The 13,048-nt window shown below is 39.2% G+C and overlaps 1 protein-coding gene across 1 annotated transcript; it reads left to right on the forward strand.

Moving 5' to 3' along the window:
- Positions 1 to 5,271: 5,271 nt before the first annotated feature.
- On the forward strand, positions 5,272 to 12,705 carry Pfdn1 (prefoldin 1). Its single transcript, XM_053787571.2, has 4 exons — positions 5,272 to 5,427; positions 10,323 to 10,445; positions 10,653 to 10,781; positions 11,963 to 12,705. The coding sequence occupies exons 1-4, from the start codon at positions 5,392 to 5,394 to the stop codon at positions 12,053 to 12,055; spliced, it is 381 nt and encodes a 126-aa protein (XP_053643546.2). The 5' UTR covers positions 5,272 to 5,391; the 3' UTR covers positions 12,056 to 12,705.
- The last annotated feature ends 343 nt before the right edge of the window (positions 12,706 to 13,048 follow it).

The raw sequence follows: 13,048 nt of genomic DNA on the forward strand, positions 1-13,048 counted from the left end.
TCCTGGGAGACAGTAATGGTGAAGCTGGAGGTGCTGTCCTGGGAGACAGTAATGGTGAAGCTGGAGGTGCTGTCCTGGTAGACAGTAATGGTGAAGCTGGAGGTGCTGTCCTGGAAGACAGTAATGGGGAAGCTGGAGGTGCTGTCCTGGGAGACAGTAATGGTGAAGCTGGAGATTTTGTCCAGGTAGTCGGGAATTATACACAGGAAGGATTACATATAAATGACCTCATAGGGGACAGGAGCCATAGTAGGGAAACAAGTGTAGTCAAAGATAAGATAAAACCAATATTGCAAACTAGAAATACCGCAGGAAATAGCAAACAAGAGGACTCCACTAGCAATAGTGAGGATATATTACCAAAAACAACTGGTGGGAGCTCCATTGTTGGTGCTAGGGAGGATAGAAGTAAGACAGGGAAACATGCACCAACAGGGAATACAGTCACAGAAACCCAAGGCAAACGGAAACCAAGCCTGTGCACATACTATGCACTTGGTATCTGCTGGCATGGGAAATCTGGAAAAACAGATGGGACGTGCAACTATGACCACCCTAGAAAATGCCATGCCCATATGACAACAGGAAAATGCAAACTCCCTTCCTGTAAGCTTTTTCACCCTGAACTGTGTACCTCTTCAGTACAGGAAAGACTGTGCTATAACTTAAATTGCCAGGCATACCATCTAAAGGGGACAAAAAGATACAAAACATCCAGGCCATGGGAAAACCTGGGTAGCCACAGCCACTCAAGAGGGAGAGGTTTTTTAGTGCCAGGAAGGAAAAAAAAAACTGGCAGGAAATGGCAGAAATCGTACACCAAATCCAGTCATTCCTGGAGTGGAACCACAGTCGATGGTCTCCACTCCAAACCAACAGATACAGATACTAATGCCGGAAAAAAAATCCCCCCCCAGTACCAACAATACCACCAGTCCGATAACATTCTTCTTTGCAAATATACAGGGTCTAAAGCCAGCAACAAACAACAAAATACCTTTCATCCATGGACTGCTTGCAGAGGCAAAGGCAATGTTCGCGGCTTTCACTGAGACCCACATAAAGGATCACTTGGACAACGAAATATGGATCCCAGGTTACAACCTATACAGATGTGTCAGAGCGAACAGGCAAAAGGGGGTGGGGGGGTTGGCCTGTACATTGCAGAGTCACTTGTTTGCACAGAACTGCTTAATGCCTCAAATGATGTAGTGGAAGTTTTAGCAGTAAAGGTCGAGAACCAAAACCTAGTCATTGTGGTAGTCTACAAGCCTCCGGATGCAACATCCCAGCAATTCCAGGAACAGCTGTTAAAAATTGACCACTGTCTGGAAAATCTTCCAGCTCCTGCACCCAACATCTTGCTCCTGGGGGATTTCAACTTAAGGCACCTAAAATGGAGAAATATAGCAAATAATATTGTTGCAGTAATAACACCAGGAGGCAGCTCTGATGAAAACTCACACTCACACGAGCTTTTAAATCTCTGCACAAAATTCAATTTAAACCAGCAAATAATAGAGCCTACTAGACTGGAGAATATACTAGACCTCATCTTCACTAACAATGATGATCTGATAAGAAATGTCACCATATCAAAAACAATATACTCATATCACAACATAATTGAGGTTCAGACATGTATGCGTGGAGCCCCAGACCGACATAATGAGACTAGTCACGAGGGAGCATTCACCAAATTCAACTTCAATAACAAAAACATAAAGTGGGACCAAGTAAACCAAGTCCTAACCGATATAAGCTGGGAAGATATACTAAGCAACACAGACCCCAACTTATGCCTAGAACAGATTAACTCGGTGGCACTCGATGTATGCACAAGGCTTATTCCTCTAAGAAAAAGGAGGAGTAGATGTAAAATAGAAAGAGACAGGCACTCCCTTTACAGGCGACGGAAAAGAATAACAGAGCGGCTAAAAGAGGATAGTATATCTGAAATGCGTAGGGAGACACTGGTCAGAGAAATAGCAAGCATCGAACTTAAGCTAAAAGAATCCTTTAGGAGTCAGGAATCGCGGGAAGAACTAAAAGCCATAAATGAAATCGAAAGAAACCCATAGTATTTCTTCTCCTATGCCAAATCAAAATCGAGAACAATGTCCAGTATTGGGCCCCTACTTAAACAAGATGGGTCCTACACAGATGACAGCAAGGAAATGAGTGAGCTACTCAAGTCCCAATATGACTCAGTTCTTAGCAAGCCGCTAACCAGACTGAGAGTCGAAGATCAAAATGAATTATTTATGAGAGAGCCACAAAATTTGATTAACACAAGCCTATCCGATGTTATCCTGACGCCAAATGACTTCGAACAGGCGATAAATGACATGCCCATGCACTTTGCCCCAGCGCCAGACTCATGGAACTCTGTGTTCATCAAGAACTGCAAGAAGCCCCTATCACGAGCCTTTTCCATCCTATGGAGAGGGAGCATGGACACGGGGATCGTCCCACAGTTACTAAAAACAACAGACATAGCCCCACTCCACAAAGGGGGCAGAAAAGCAACAGCAAAGAACTACAGACCAATAGCACTAACATCCCAAATCATAAAAATCTTTGAAAGGGTCCTAAGAAGCAAGATCACCACCCATCTAGAAACCCATCAGTTACACAACCCAGGGCAACATGGGTTTAGAACAGGTCGCTCCTGTCTGTCTCAACTATTGGATCACTACGACAAGGTCCTAAATGCACTAGAAGACAAAAAGAATGCAGATGTAATATATACAGACTTTGCAAAAGCCTTCGACAAGTGTGACCATGGCGTAATAGCGCACAAAATGCGTGCTAAAGGAATAACAGGAAAAGTCGGTCGATGGATCTATAATTTCCTCACTAACAGAACACAGAGAGTAGTCGTCAACAGAGTAAAGTCCGAGGCAGCTACGGTGAAAAGCTCTGTTCCACAAGGCACAGTACTCGCTCCCATCTTGTTCCTCATCCTCATATCCGACATAGACAAGGATGTCAGCCACAGCACCGTGTCTTCCTTTGCAGATGACACCCGAATCTGCATGACAGTGTCTTCCATTGCAGACACTGCAAGGCTCCAGGCGGACATCAACCAAATCTTTCAGTGGGCTGCAGAAAACAATATGAAGTTCAACGATGAGAAATTTCAATTACTCAGATATGGTAAACATGAGGAAATTAAATCTTCATCAGAGTACAAAACAAATTCTGGCCACAAAATAGAACGAAACACCAACGTCAAAGACCTGGGAGTGATTATGTCGGAGGATCTCACCTTCAAGGACCATAACATTGTATCAATCGCATCTGCTAGAAAAATGACAGGATGGATAATGAGAACCTTCAAAACTAGGGATGCCAAGCCCATGATGACACTCTTCAGGTCACTTGTTCTATCTAGGCTGGAATATTGCTGCACACTAACAGCACCTTTCAAGGCAGGTGAAATTGGTGACCTAGAAAATGTACAGAGAACCTTCACTGCGCGCATAACGGAGATAAAACACCTCAATTACTGGGAGCGCTTGAGGTTCCTGAACCTGTATTCCCTGGAACGCAGGCGGGAGAGATACATGATTATATACACCTGGAAAATCCTAGAGGGACTAGTACCGAACTTGCACACGAAAATCACTCACTACAAAAGCAAAAGATTGGCAGACGATGCAACATCCCCCCAATGAAAAGCAGGGGTGTCACTAGCACGTTAAGAGACCATACAATAAGTGTCAGGGGCCCGAGACTGTTCAACTGCCTCCCAGCATACATAAGGTGGATTACCAACAGACCCCTGGCAGTCTTCAAGCTGGCACTGGACAAGCACCTAAAGTCGGTTCCTGACCAGCCGGGCTGTGGCTCGTACGTTGGTTTGCGTGCAGCCAGCAGTAACAGCCTGGTTGATCAGGCTCTGATCCACTAGGAGGCCTGGTCACAGACCGGGCCGCGGGGGCGTTGACCCCCGGAACTCTCTCCAGGTAAAACTCCAGGTAACAATGAGGCCTGGTCTCAGACCGAGCCGCGGGGGCGTTGACCCCCGAAACCCTCTCCAAGTCTCCAGGAAAACAATAATAATAATAATAATAATAATAATAATAATAATAATAATAATAATATTTTATTGTCATTATTATTATTATTATTATTATTATTATTATTATTATTATTATTATTATTATTATTATTATTATTATTATTTATAATTATTATTATTATTATTATTATTATTATTATTATTATTATTATTATTATTATTATTATGCAGAAAATTCGTAGGAGGAGCAGGGTTACCAGAGGGCTGAGGAGGGGTTGTTGAGGTGGTTCGGACATTAGAGAGGACAAAACAAAATAGGATGACTTGGAGGGTGTATAAATTTGTAGCGGAGGAAAGAAGGGGTAGGAGTCGTCCTAGGAAAGGTTGGAGGGAGGAGGTAAAGGTTTTGTGTGCAGGGGGCTTGGACATCCAGCAGGCATGTGTGAGCATGTTAGGAGTGGAGGCAAGTGATTTTTATGCTTGACGTGCTGTTGGAGTGTGAGGTAATAGTTTTGAAGGGATTCAGGGAAATCGTTTAGCAGGACTTGAGTCCTGGAGATGGGAATCACTCTGAAGATGTGGGGATATCTGCACTTTTGAACCGTGGTATCGGCTCTCCTCTGGCAAGACAGTGTTGGAGTGATGGTGAAAGTGTTTCCTCTTTTTCTGGTCACCCTGCCTCGGTGGAAGACGGCCAGTATGTTAATATACATACATAAATAACAGCACATAGAGGAGAGAAGCTTATGACGACGTTTCGGTCCGTCTTGGATTGAAACGTAAGCTTCTCTCTTCTATGTGCGGGTTATTTGAATATTGTTCCAGTCACGATGCTGTGCCTTTTTGTTATATATATATATATATATATATATATATATATATATATATATATATATATATATATATATATATATATATATATATATATATATATATATATATATATATATATATATATATATATATATATATATATATATATATATATATATATATATATATATATATATAAAGCCTGAGGTTATGAATGTCTTACAAAAGTAATCCCCTAAAATTATTGATAAACCATCCAAATAAGTCATCGCCATGCTGATAGCAGTGATGCCATGCTACCTGCTGTCTATAATAAGCCTTGTTCACATACATTTTTTATACACTGGAATAAAAACTAACACACAATAGTCACTTGTCATAAAATTTTCAGGAAATTAGTTTATAGCAATAATAAGCATGAAAAAATTGATAATATAATTAGAATTATGAGCAGGAGGGACTGGTGAAGGTCTCGTAGAGTTCTGGCAACAGTGAGGTTGATTTGACTCCTGGTTGGTATACTCAAAAATTCGCAACATTTTACCTCCAAAATGTCGAAAGGAGAGCCAGATCAAGAATTAAAAAAGGTTAGTTATCATTGGTAATGTGCCAGGTAAGTGTTATTAATAACAAGCACTGGTAAACGAAGGTAAATGCAAGAGGACAGGTATTAAAACCTGTTTCAGAAGTGTTCGCCGTGATTACTAGTTTATTTTGGTGATAAGTAACAAGTAAACTCATTTGTCAGTGAACTCATTGTCAGTAGGAAAATGTCGGAGAGTAATGACTGATCGACGACTTGAAAGCCTCGATGAGATCACTGGTGTTGCTGTAGATCCATTATACAAACACCACAGTGGAAATATTTTATTGACTTTTTTTTTAGGTTATCCTAGGTAATTTACCCTATGATAATTGTACTTATGTGTACCTTTGATTAAATAAACTTACAATAATGAGGCTTAGGCAGCCACATCAGGAATTGGGGGCCAGGAGCTGAGACTCGACCCCTACAACCACAGATAGGTTATTGAAAGACGCAAGTAAACTGGATCTTAAGTCACGGCATTAACCCTTATACCAGTCGAAAAATTATGTTGCTTTAAATTAAGATTTTGTTGGGATTGGGAACCCGGGGAGGGGAGGGGGTTAGCCACACAATATTACCCAAGAAAGCCCCTCAAGGAAGGTTCCTTGATGTTGGTGAGGTACTCTTGATTTAGGGAATTGGATCTGTGCTCCAGTTCCCCGAATTAAGCCTGAATGCCTTCCACATCCCCCCCCCCAGGTGCTGTATAATCCTCCGGGTTTAGCGCTTCCCCCTTGATTATAATAATAATACCCAAGAAAGTCAGTGTGTCATTCAGGAATGTCTCTTATTTCCATGGGTCCTTCAGTCTTGCCCCAGGATGCGACCCACACCAGTTGACTAACACCTACGTACCTTAGGTGAACGGGGACAGCAGGTGTCAGGAAACACGCCCAGTGTTTCCACCTGGCCGGGGATTGAACCACGGACACTCAATGTGTGAGGCAAGAGTGTTGCCTACCAGGCCACAGGTACACATAAATACAGTTGTCATGCATAGCGTAAATTATCTAGGAAACCCCAAAAAGAGTCCATTGGGGTCCTTGAGTTGAATATGAAAAAATGCATCCCTTTGTAATACTATACTTAAACGAAATGCAAAATATAACACTAGTGTAGGTGCTTTCTGTATCTTGGAGAGTCTATACTGAGATTATTATATTCAGGAGGATGTTCTAAACTTGTAGGGGTCATTCAGCACCTCAGGAAATTGGAGACAAATAAGTTCAATCCAAGGAAAGAAAGAACTAATCCAGTTCCTTGAATTAAGACCCTCACCAGCATTGAGGCACCTCCCTAGAAGGGTTAGGCTGAGAATCTAAAGACATAACTGTGGACTTCAAGAAGCCAGTGGCCGATGGCAAAAAGCACCAGGCTATTCGCACTATCGTCTGTTGTAAAATATCAGCATGCATGCTAAAAAAAGGGGGGAAGCAACTTGTGCTGTCTGGTAAGGGAATGAGCTACACGACTCGTGTTAACTTACAAAGAAAGATCTCGTCTCTTTCAGTTAGACTGTTACAAAATAATCACTCGGCAATTTCAAGCAAATTAAGGAGGGAAAGTCCAACCGCAGTGTAGCAATTAGCAGACAGAGGATTGAGCCTCCCTTAATCTCTGTGCTGAATGGCTTATAATGGGGGTTAGTTAAAGGACTCTTACAGGACCCAGGAGAGACAGGAGCTAAAAGCGATTAATGAAATTGAAAGAAATTCAAAATATTTCTTGTTGCATGCCAAAAACAAAGCAAATACCACATCGAGTATCGGGCCTTTGCTCAGAAAAGATGGGACTTACACAGATGACAACAAAGAAATGAGTGAGATACTGAAATCCCAATACAACTCTTGTGTTTAGTGAGCCATAAATCAGTCTAAAGATTAACAATCGAAATGATTTTTTCATGAATGAACCTCAAAACTCCATCAGTGTATGCCAGATTTCTGACATTACCCTAACTCTGATAAACTTTGAGAAAGCCATTGACAACATTCCCATGCGCTCAGCCCCAGGCCCAGACTCTTGGAACTCTGTGTTCATTAAGAACTGCAAGAAACCCCTTTCACATGCCCTAAGTATACTATGGAGAAGGAGCTTAGACATGGGTGAAATTCCAGTCACTAAAAACAACGGATATAGCCCTATTCCATAAAGGTGGCAACAGAGCATTAGCTAAGAACAATAGACCAATAGCTCTAACATTTCACATCATAAAAATCTTTGAAAGAATGCTAAGAAGCACGATTGCAAACCACTTGTGTTACCAAAAATTGCACAAACAGGGCAACATGGATTCAGAGGAGGTCACTTTTGCCTCCCGCAACTACTGGATCACTATGATATGGTCTTGGATGCACTGGAAGAAAAAAACAATGCAGATGTAATATACACAGACTTTGCAAAAGCCTTTGACAAGTGCAATCATGGCATAATAGCGCACAAAATACGTGCTAAAGGAATAACTGGCAAAATGGGGAGATGGATCTTCAACTTTGTAGCCACTCGAACACAAAGAGTAGTGGTCAATAGAGCTAAATCGGAAGCTGCCATAGTGAAAAGCTCTGTTCGACAAGGCACAGTACTCTCCCCCATCCTGTTCCTCATCCTTATATCAAACATAGACAGAGATGTAATCCACAGCACTGTGTCATCCTTTGCAGACAATACTAGGATCTGCAAAGACTGTCATCTATTGAGGGCATGGTTAACCTCCAAGAAGATATAAAACAAGTTTTCCAATGGGGGAACGGAAAACAACGTGATGTTCAATGAAGACAAATTGCATCTCTGTTATGGAAAACTGAAGGAGATAATAACTAGAGCTGAGTATACTATAAACTCTGATAATACAATAGAACGGAAAAATAATGTGAAGGACCTGGCCTGGGAGTGGTAATGTCTGAGGATCTCACTTTCAAGGATCACAACAGTGCCATGATCACAAGTGCAAAGAAAATGATAGGATGGGTAATGAGAGCATTCAAAACAAGAGATGCCAAGCCAGTGATGATCCTTTTCAAATCACTTCTTGTCTTTTGGCTGGAATATTGCTGTACATTAACATCTCCTTTCAAACAGGTGAAATTGCAGATCTAGAGTGTACAGAGAACCTTTACTACACACACAGCTGTATAGCCCTTGTGGCTTAGCGCTTCTTTTTGATTATAATAATAATAATACTACACACACACAAGTTCTGTCAAATACCTCAACTACTGGGAATGCTCGGAAGCACTTGACTTGTACTTGATGTATCATAATCTAGACTTGGAAAATCCTGGAAGGAATAGTCCTGAATCTGCACACAGAAATCACTCCCTACGAAAGTAAAAGACTGGGCAAGCGATGCAAAATACCCCCAATGAATAGTAGGGGCGCCATTGGTACACTAAGAGAAAACACCATAAGTGTCCGGTGCCCAAGACTGTTCAGCAGCCTCCCACCATGCATAAAGAGAATTACCAGTAGGCCCCTGGCTGCCTTTAAGAGGGAGCTGGACAGATATTTAAAGTCGGTGCCGGATCAGCCGGGCTGTGGTTCATACTGCTGGTTGCACATAGTCCAACTACGTACGACCAGCAGTAACAGCCTGGTTAATCAGGCCCTGATCCACCAGGAGGCTTGGTCGTAGCCCAGGCTGTGGGGGCGTTGATCCCTGGAATACCCTCCAGGTAAACTCCAGGTAGTGCTTTTGTATATATGTACTGGTAATTTAAAAAAAATAAAAGGAAATTAAAAGGTGTTTGGAGAAATCACCAGCCTTGAGTAATCTAGGCAGTAGGTTCAGTGACTGGTTAAAATGCTGTATAACCATGAGTTAATCAATATGATTTAATTTAGGGAATTTGTATGGAGAATTTTTCACCAGTAGGGAAATTTATTCAACTGTTGACTGATCAACAACTTGGGAACATCATTGATCAGTCAAATGATCTTCAGTCATACACTGCTGTGTACATACAAGATTTTTGCAATGACATTTTACAGTTGTAGTTATAAAATTAATTAAAAAGGTTTAACAGATAATGTAGAGAAATTTATTTGAAAATATATAGTCCAAAAAAAGTTAGTCAGGAAAGTTATTGTTGATCAGGCCTTGATTCACTGGGAGACCTTGTCACGGATCAGGCTGCGGGGGTGTTGATCCTCGGAATACCTTCCAGGTAGACTCCAGGTAGTAAAAAAACAAAATCCTGATCTGGGCAAAATGTACAAATTTGTTTACTAAATTTATTTAATTTGAGAACTCTTTTTTTTATGGTGGAATTAAGGATTCAGAATATAACTGTTTTGTGTCAAGTAGCTTTTAAGTCTACATTTTTATTTTAACATTTTATTTCAGAAATTTTTTATGAAGAAAACACTAATTTACAGATAAACTATTCTTCTTCATCTTTCAACAAACTGGCCGTATCCCACCGAGACAGGGTGGCCCAAAAAGAAAAACAAAAGTTTGTCTTTTTAACTTTAGTAATGTGTACAAGAGAAGGGGTTACTAGCCCCTTGCTCCTGGCATATTAGTCACCTCTTATGACATGCATGGCTTACAGAGGAAGAATTCTGTTCCACTTCCCCATGGTGATAAGAGGAAATAAACAAGAACAAGAACTAGTAAGAAAATAGAAGAAAACCCAGAGAGGTGTATATATATATGCTTGTACATGTATGTGTAGTGTGATCTAAGTGTAAGTAGAAGTAGGAAGATGTACCTGAAAGCTTGCATGTTTATGAGACAGAACAAAGACACCAGCAATTCTACAGTCATGTAAAACAATTACAGGCTTCCATTTTCCACTCACTTGGCAGGACAGTAGTATCTCCCTGGGTTGTTGCCATCTACCAACCTACTACCTAAATAAAACTGTTCATCTGTTGCATTTTGTTTATCTTTAGGCCTTTATGGAGCTACAAGGCAAAATGCAGGAGACTAACCAGAAACTTCGCATTGCTGATGTTCAGGTGGAGAGTCTTAAGAAGCAGATTGTCCATGCTCAACTTACAGATAAGGAAATACAGGTGAGCTAAGGAATAATTTAGTTAAGAACACTGGCACTTCTCTTCCATGTATAGTATGTACTGTACTGTATTATATTATCACCTAGAACTATGTTTTTTACACTGGTATCAAAATCTGTAAATTAAATATGTACATAATTTTCTTTTGTATAAGAACAGTAATAATGTACCTGTTGTGTTATCACTGAATATTAAATTACTTTTCAGAGTCTTGGTGAAAACACTAGAGTGTATGAAAGTGTGGGGCGTATATTCCTTTTGACAGATATTCCTATGGTACGTGAAAACCTGAAAGCCAAAGTTTCAAAATGCAATGACAAAATTACTAATTTGCAGGTAAGTTTCCACTATTTTTGTTTTTAAGTTAAAGTGCAGTATTACTAATGAAATATTTCATATAATTCAGTAGGTGTAATTCCAGGTCAAATGAGATTTCCAGATTTAAATTTACTTTAAGGGGGGGGGGTCATTCATTACTGATTTTTTTTTATTGGCAAATTTTTGCTAAAGCTTCTTTGATATATTTGTGGAATTTGGTTATCTCATATATAAAATATATGATGATCAGAATAATAGTTTAGTGATTTTTATATGGCATGTACTGCTTGTTTTTTCACAGTTGTATTGCCACTGCAGTGCATACATTCAGGTCCTCTTTAAACCATTTGTGTAAAATATTAACTAATGCATCAAATCTAGGCTTGGATGGATGTCTATTGTATAAGGTTACCCTGTAGGCCTATATATAAAGTACAAAATTTTAAGCAGAGTTAATCATCAAATTTTAGATATTGTATTTCCAGCAGCCCTTATAACATTGCCATTGACTCACCACAATTTGATGGTCCACCTCAGAAAATGAGGTGGACCATCTTGTAAATATAAATTGTCATATTTTCTATATTTTTCCGAATTCCATACTTATTTCTTTTTATATCATAATTCACCTCTTTGATATAGCTTATAGTGAACAGCCAGTATTGTATTTATATTTAATGTGCCTAAAGTTAGCTGGAGTTGAGATGTGGATAAGATGGCCTGATATTCCATTTGGTGGTTGTATCTGGCTCTTTGAGACTATTATTTCATGCCTGTGTATCTCATGGTCCATATTAGACGGTAGGTTATTCTTTGTGCCAGATTTGGATATTTTTAAGTAATTTTGCAATCATATTACCGTACGTGTACATTGATTAATTTAATGATTACATACTTTATTCTATTATTTTTCCACTTGTATCAATTTGATTATCTAAGACAGTGTTACAAGTGCTAATTTTATTTAAAGTTGCTGTGGAATTTATTGATAACACTTCTTTTACTCAGCCTATTGAATGAGAGGTTTGTAATTGTTTTATGGAAATTTTGTGTGCAAAATAATGGTTTTTAAGGCAAAATAATGGGCAGCATACCTATTACTAATTCTGATTTAGAATACTGCAAAGGTTATGCTATATTTTGTTCATTTTATTGTTACTTTTTATTAATTCCCCTTTTATATTTTAATTTTTTTTCAGGCGAATAAAGAATACCTTGAACGCAGCATGGCAGAAAGCCAAAATAACTTGAGGGAGCTTATTAAACAAAAGCAGTCAGTTGGTGCAGCTTAATGGCTCTTGAATGAAATCGAAACAAGCTGAAACCAAATTTAACTTTCAGCCCCTAAATTTCTAGGATATTGTCGTTGGTATCTTCAAATTTTCTTTGTCCACTTGCAAAACAAACAATATTATACATGAATCATTACCACAGAGTCTTATATTTGTATTAGTATCCATGTAGTTATATATATGGTCATTGGCCAAAATCACATTCAGTATGTTTTTGGGTTGTGTGTTTATTAAAAGGAGTGATGTAATAACTCATACATTCACTTTTTTTTCTGATAAATTTCAAAAGGCATGCAGTTCACAAAAGCTCATTGAAGTGATACCTATATAAACTAATGTGTAATTATTTGCACATGAATTGCCACTGATATTGTTAACTCTTGTGGGGCTGAGGTATGCTGTATTTTGTGCAGCATCCTTATTATCTAATGCTAAAGTATTTGATTTGTACTTTGTTTTTTGATAGTATAATCATATTTCATTTTTTTTTTTATATATTTGCTTGGATTCATTTTCCAGATTATATTCATTCAGCTTGGTAGATTTCTTAGCTAGGCTTTATTGTTATGCACACTGTACCACATACTTCTTTCTAATGTATCGTCTTAATTGCACATTAATAGTTTAAGTAAAAATAAAAATATACAAAGTATTGAGTTTGATTTTCCTGTTATTGTCTTAATTGATAGTTTATTTTAGTATAGAAGTCACATGAGCCTGTGGAAATAGAATGTAGTCAGGTTGAATCCAGGAGCTTCCTAGATACTGATAAAATGCTCTTGAACCAAAGATTTGGGCTTGTACTCCACTCCCTTAGATTGGACCTGATTGTCCCCATTCTCTGAGTCCTGCATAATCCCTGTAGGTTTAGTGTTTTACCTAAATATAATCCAGGGAAGGATAGGTCAAGTTCAATTCCTTTTGATCAAGGATCCTTCTTTGAGGGGGGATTTTTTTTTTCTCTCTTTTCCGAGTTTACAGGATATATCATGC

Source organism: Cherax quadricarinatus, chromosome 39 (assembly GCF_038502225.1).
Source record: "Cherax quadricarinatus isolate ZL_2023a chromosome 39, ASM3850222v1, whole genome shotgun sequence".
Taxonomy (NCBI): Eukaryota; Metazoa; Arthropoda; class Malacostraca; order Decapoda; family Parastacidae; genus Cherax; species Cherax quadricarinatus.

Coding starts and splice junctions, on each gene's coding strand:
- Pfdn1 (XM_053787571.2), top strand. CDS start 5,392: ATGTCGAAAGGAGAGCCAGATCAAGAATTAAAAAAG. Junction 5,428..10,322: donor CAGATCAAGAATTAAAAAAG/GTTAGTTATCAT, acceptor GTTTATCTTTAG/GCCTTTATGGAGCTACAAGG. Junction 10,782..11,962: donor ACAAAATTACTAATTTGCAG/GTAAGTTTCCAC, acceptor ATTTTTTTTCAG/GCGAATAAAGAATACCTTGA.